The sequence below is a fragment of the Triticum aestivum genome, chromosome 5A (assembly GCF_018294505.1).
Source record: "Triticum aestivum cultivar Chinese Spring chromosome 5A, IWGSC CS RefSeq v2.1, whole genome shotgun sequence".
Lineage (NCBI taxonomy): Eukaryota > Viridiplantae > Streptophyta > Magnoliopsida > Poales > Poaceae > Triticum > Triticum aestivum.
Genome location: NC_057806.1, coordinates 705,329,462 through 705,335,606, shown reverse-complemented (window position 1 = coordinate 705,335,606; position 6,145 = coordinate 705,329,462). Strand labels below are relative to the sequence as shown.

Below are 6,145 nucleotides of genomic sequence, written 5' to 3'. Positions count from 1 at the left end.
AACTCCATATGATGCTCGTAACTGCGCATCCAATGAACAAGTGTTGCACATTTTCCGGATCGGAAGAGCAAAAATTGCAGAATTGGCTATGGGGAAGCCCTCTTCTGCTTAGACGATGGTCAGTTGGAATTCTTCCTCTCATGGCCAGCCAAAACGAAGAATTTGCATTTGAGAGGAGCCATCATGATTTGCTCCTGGGTTGCCCATCACCTGTTGGCTGTATTGTGTCATGGGATCCACAAGGAGAGGGTGGAGTCACAAGTGGGAGGAGGAGATCCGGGATCATGGGATCATGGGATCCACAACGCCTAGCTCCAGCTCTTCCACATCCGCCAATAGTCAGTCAGCTCTCATCTCATCTATACGTCCATAAGCTAGCTACTTCTTCCACCACATCTTCAGCAAAGGCAAGACACCCAACAGCCCGTCAGCAACAGCATCAGCTCCATGTTCCTTCTTGTGCTTTCTATGCATTTCTCAACTTATCAGCACAACAGCATTAACAGGTCCAGCTTGATGTACTGCTAATACTGTATGCTCGTATGAATCTGCCACCATTGAATCATCTCAACATAAATGCCTTGCACTTATTTTGAATGTTATTAAACGCCTCGCAGCTTCTCATTGTACACATCCTTTTAACCCAAATAAATGTATCAGCAGCAGCACACAGGCATGATCAGCAGAATACTAGCATACATATCCTAGATGTGACAGCAGTGCGTATACATCATCATATACTACTGCAAATACTAGCTAGAGCTGTGCGAGCAGAGGAGCATCATCAGCCGCTCTTCTATAACTAGAAGCACGGGACGTCGTGCAGCGGGTGGCCCTTGAGGTTCCTCTCCATCACCCTCCTGGCCAGGGACACCTGCTTGCCCACCGCAAACACGAAAGCCTTGCCGTCGCCCGATGCACCACGGGCTGTCCTACCAACCCTGCGGACGTACTCACTCGGGTCGCGGGGATAGTCGAAGAGCACCACGTGGTTCACGTTCGTGAAGTCGATCCCTCGTGAAGCTCTGCCACCATCAGATAAATGATACACATTCAGTCCAGCGGTTCAGTGAAAGCAATGGCTTCGAAACCAGAAATTACTTAGTAAAGTAGAAATGTTGTTCAGTTCATCCACACCTGTCTGTGCACACGAGGAACATCGAGTCGGTAGTCTGTTTCTTCAGGAACTCCTTCATGTTTGCAATACGTTTCGCCTGCTCCAACGCAGCATGGAACGGTAGGACCTTGATCTGTGACGCCTTCCTGTCCAGCCGTGTCAGCACATTCTCAACCTTTCTACATGTCTCAATCTGGGAACATAAAGCATGTGACTAGTTGTCAGACAGTGGAACTTTCTCATGTGTTTTTTTTTTGAGGAAGTTATGTTTGGTATTGGTGAATGATGATATACAGAGATACAAGGGAGAGGAACTAGTACCTTATTGCAGAAAACGATTGTTTTACGAACCGGAGATTCCTCTATAATCTTCAGAAGTGCTGTTCTCTTGTTGGAAAAGGCTGTTTCCGGATTCTTTTCATCATTGTCATTTCCACTGCAGTCCACAAGAATCTGTAGTGTAACAGTACAAATGTAAAATGTAATCACTCTAGAGAACAATACCACATGATACAAATAGCATTGTTTTACGCAAAAAAAAAAATCTGAAGTTGTAAACAATGTCAGTAGCAACAGAGAGACAAGTTACTTCAGGAGCATTTCCTAGAAGCGTTTTCAGACAGCATATGCAGCATAGTGAAAGGTTACAGAAACTAAGAAGGTGAGCAATGACCCACCTCTTCAAGACGGGCGCTTGTCCGGTGGACACTAGGTCCCATGATCACCTCACAGTCGGGAAAGGTTTCAACAACCTTGTTATATATATCAAGAGGAAGAGTTGCAGTGACAAAAAGATATTGCGTGGTCACTGGTGCGACAGTAATCAACTGATGAAGCACTTGTTCAAAACCTTCTTCACTAAATAAAATATCCACTTCATCAAACACAGCACTGCAATCAGAGGGAACAATTTATTAATTCTGGTCTATCTAGTACGTCCACTTGTTTTTCTCTCAATTTAACTTCAAATGACTGGAAAAAGGAGCAGCCATACCATCTGAGGTTATTTAGCTGCACAAAGCCTTCCTGAAGCAGATACAAGAACCGACCAGGTGTTGCTATAAGTACATCCAGCTCTTGATCAAGGCTTTCTAGCTGCGTCTTCTGTCGAAATCCACCTGTTGCAACCATAGACCTGAAGGGAACCCCAGATTTTGATATTGAGCGGCAATTCTGAAGGACCTGTATTTGGAGAAATGATTCAATCGGTTACTACATACTAGAACTATCACAAAGCCTCAGCAACATCACATTCAGCAAGTAGTATAGTATACCTGAGAAGAAAGTTCAGCAGTAGGTGTCAATATTATGACTCGTGGGTTCCTGGGAGATGGTTTGTGGATCCCCATAGCTTCTTCCTTCCTTAAATTTTGAACTATAGGGCAGAGATATGCCAATGTCTTGCCAGACCCACTTTGATCAGCAATAATGCAACTCCTCCCCTCCAAGACAGGACCATATGCCATAGCCTAAGACAGTTTTATGGGCCAGTTCAGGGAAGCACATTTAGCATATATCGACATGACTTATATGCATGGGTACAAGAATTCAGTAATTATGAATGAACTAAGATACTGAGAACTAAGTGTTTTACTGGCGACCAAGTGATGTGCAAGATTCATGGACACCAAGCTAACAATTCTATATTATTATTTTTTGCCTCTGCAAAGGAAAGAATAATGCCGTTGTTCCGTGGCTCCATTCCGGCGTTGAATCGCAACCGAGAGAGCGGGCATTTCCTTCTTTGGAAGGACTACTTTGACACAACGAACCCGCTGTTCAAACATCTGAAATACCGGCGTCGTTTCTGTATGAGTAGGCATCATTTCCTTCTTTGGAAGAATTCAGTAACTTGATAAGAATGGCTAAGATACTGACTACTGAGTGTTTTACTGGAGAACAAGTGATATGCAACATTCATGGACACTAAGGTAACAACTCAATATCCTTTTGTCTCTGCAGAAGAAAGAAGAATGTGTTTACCTGAATATGTGATGGTTGTGGAAACCCGAAGGTTCTCAATGCACCTAGAATCTCATCCCCGCAGCCAATCTCCTTGAAAGTTCTGCGACTGAAAAACCCACTATCCAAAGGGACCTTCTGCTTCCGATCCTCTCTTCTATAAGACGTAACATCTGCAACTTTACCCCAAACTTTGGGGCCAGAAGCAGGCTCTTCATCAGAAAAATCTGAATCATCGCCGCCTTTGTATTGCCTCAGGACAGAATTCAGAGAACGCACGGCCCTGCTCCTCTCATCCCTAGAGTCACCATTCGGTTTCGCGCGGCGCGCCGGGTCTGAGACAAACTTCCTTCTTCCAGATTTGCTTCCATCTTCATCAGAATCAGCATAAGAAGATTCACTACGCCGCGCGATGCTTGTGCGGCCAGAAGTGCCCTCCCTCTTGAGCTGGGCTGCTGACCTCCTAGCCAAAGCCTGCACTTTCTGCGCCTTCAGTCTTCCGAAGCTCCCGACACCTGCAGTACTCCCCACATTTGCTGCACCCGCAGTGTCATTTTCTTCAGAAAATACAACACATTTCACTCAAGCACTACGAATTTCATGAAATTTTGACTAAATTTAACCCGGCCATAAACATTTTTGCTAAAATTCGCGCAACAGATTTGAAATTGCCAATGGATGCCACTGTCCGGTCGAACCTTTGGAGGCAGAGCGGTCAGCGGTGACCCTGGAGAGGACCGCCGGGGACGGCACGCCGGGCTCCTCGCCGTCGTCGACGCCGCCCCACACGATGACGCTCTTCCCGGTGCTCCGGTCCACGAGCCGGTACGCGCCGGGTGTGTCCATGGCCACCCGCTCGTAGTCGCGGCCGCCGTCCTCCCCATCCGCCGTGGCGGAGGACGCCCAGCTCCTCCGCGCGCCGCCGCAGGAGAACGAGACGGAGCACCGGAGGGAGACGGCCGGCCGGCCGAGGAGGAGCGGCAGCGCGCGCGCCTGTGCCCCCGCCACGTCCATCGCCGGCGAGAGTGCGAGAGCGAGCTTGGTGAGGTGATGCGACTGAGTGAGCGCTGCTGCCTCCTCCTATCCGAAGAAGAAGAGGGAGATATCGTTGCTTCGTGGGCCGTGATGTCCGGGCAGGAAAATGGGCCTCGTGGGCCGTGATGTCCGGGCAGGAAAATGGGCCTCGTGGGCTTCATGAGCTTCGTGGGCGGGGCCGCCAAGTAACTGACGAGCTCTTCCTCAAAAAAAAAAAGTAACTGACGAGCTGCCGTTTTTATTCACGCGGGGTCGCGTGCGTAGGGTTCCCTCCTCAACTTTTGCCTCGCGAATGGAGTTCTCATCGGCGCGCCGCATCAGGCGCTCGCCGCCGCCGCCGCCGGATGGAGCAGGCTCCGGTGGTGGCCCGGACGGAGGCGACCGCATCAGCGCGCTCCCGGAGGACATGCTCCTCCAGATCCTCGGGCGGCTGGGCTGCGCCCGCGCCGCCGCGCGCACCAGCGTCCTCGCGCGCCGGTGGCGCGCCTCCCCGGGCTCACCTTCCGCGACGTCCCCGCCGGGGTGGTCAGGGAGGCGCTCGCCTGCGTCGCGAGGCCAAGTCGTCCACGAAGCCCGTCTTCCCTTCCGCTTCCGGGCGTGTCCGTCCTCGACATCCGTCTCGCGAGGAGCGCGCTGCGCGACGCGGCCAAGCACGACGACGCCCAGGCCAAGTCGCTGCTGCTCGCCGTCGCCGCCAAGCGGATCTCGCCCAAGGAGCTCGTCTTCTTCCTCCCGCGGTCTTACGTAGTTAAGCCGGGCCGTCGTGTCGAAATCGCCATGCCTCGCTTCCTCCGGACCACCTCCATCCAGCTGGACGCCCATTTACTTCGCATCAAGCTGCCGGACGCTGAGCTCCCCGCGCTGGAGAGGCTGTCACTCTCTGGCAACATCGTTGACCTTGCAGCCTTTCTCGACCGCTGCCTGCGGTTGCGGGTGCTGAGGGTCACCTACCGTGAGGTCGAGCCCAGCTTGCTCGAAGCGGCCCTTGTCGCGCTCGAGGTTCCTGTGGAGCTTGGCCTTATTGTGTCCCTCCTCGGCATCGAGTTCGGCCACGCTCATGGGAACTACGATGTTGAAGACGCTCAGTTTGCACCCATTCTCCATGCCGCGGCGAGGCTCTCCCCGCGGGAGCTTGTCTTCATCAACAACTTCCGCAGATGCCTTAGTGCCGACCTGCCCTGCTTCCGTAATGCCACATCGATTGCGATGACGTTGCGGTTTGTCTGTTTCACACGACTAATGTCGGCTGACCGGTTCTCGGCACTTGAGAGGTTGTCTCTCGTGGGTTGCACCGTCCTCGACCTTGCCACCACAGTCAACCGATGCCCATGTCTGCGTGTGCTTATGGTGAAAGCTCATAGGTCTGCACATGATGTTACAGTGCGCTCTGTGTCGCTGCAAGCGCTTGAGCTTGGTGTCCACGAAACGGAATGTAAGGGCATCAAGATCGCGACTCCGATACTTGAGCAACTGAAGTTTAGTGTTCATGCAAGCTCGGACCTCAGCGTCTCTGTCTCGGCGCCAATGTTGGAGAAGGTCTCATGGAGGTATATATATACAAAGTCGGCTCTTGTGTTTGATTTATGGTTTCTTCAGAAAATGGAGGTCGACACGATAGAGGACTACAAATATAAAGATGGGGAGGTCATCAATGAAGACAAAGATGCATGTTCGCAGCCCCTTCGTGTTCATGTCCTATCTTTGCACATAATTGCTCATGTATGTCTCTTTTTAACCTATTTTTCAACTTGTTTTTCTATTTCTTAATTATAGAACAATGCTCATGTGTTGCATCGAGATATAAATATTGTAGACGTTAACTAGCTTGTGATTTACCTGCCCATATTAATTCAATTGTGTAAATAGATGTTTATCAGATTTTGTTAGTGATTTACCTTGTATATAGTTTGATAAGTAAACTAAGGTGAAATTGGTTTAGAAGACCAAGTAAATTAAGGTGATTGATTAGCATACAGGGAAAGTGTACAAAGGGTGTGGTTCAACAAAAAACCGTTTGAACAAAAATGGTGT

The 6,145-nt window shown here is 50.1% G+C and overlaps 1 protein-coding gene across 2 annotated transcripts; it reads right to left on the bottom strand.

Moving 5' to 3' along the window:
• Positions 1 to 557: 557 nt before the first annotated feature.
• Positions 558 to 4,150, bottom strand: LOC123106166 (DEAD-box ATP-dependent RNA helicase 50). Of its 2 annotated transcripts, none has more exons than XM_044528391.1 (8): positions 3,778 to 4,150; positions 3,101 to 3,615; positions 2,392 to 2,586; positions 2,112 to 2,299; positions 1,795 to 2,008; positions 1,439 to 1,570; positions 1,138 to 1,310; positions 558 to 1,025 (listed from the first exon to the last, which is right to left on the bottom strand). In XM_044528391.1, the coding sequence occupies exons 1-8, from the start codon at positions 4,091 to 4,093 to the stop codon at positions 803 to 805; spliced, it is 1,956 nt and encodes a 651-aa protein (XP_044384326.1). In that variant the 5' UTR covers positions 4,094 to 4,150; the 3' UTR covers positions 558 to 802. The 2 variants fall into 2 exon arrangements, with proteins under 2 accessions (XP_044384326.1, XP_044384325.1); XM_044528390.1 differs by having other exon boundaries at positions 3,101 to 3,636; positions 3,778 to 4,144.
• Between the last annotated feature and the right edge of the window lie 1,995 nt (positions 4,151 to 6,145).

Bases quoted from the DNA above. Each gene is read 5' to 3' on its own strand.
- LOC123106166 (XM_044528390.1), bottom strand. From the start codon at position 4,093: ATGGACGTGGCGGGGGCACAGGCGCGCGCGCTGCCGCTCCTCCTCGGC. The intron at 2,587-3,100 runs GTAAACACATTC...AAACTGTCTTAG, and splicing joins CACAACCATCACATATTCAG to GCTATGGCATATGGTCCTGT. The intron at 1,026-1,137 runs GTGTGGATGAAC...TGATGGTGGCAG, and splicing joins TTCCTCGTGTGCACAGACAG to AGCTTCACGAGGGATCGACT.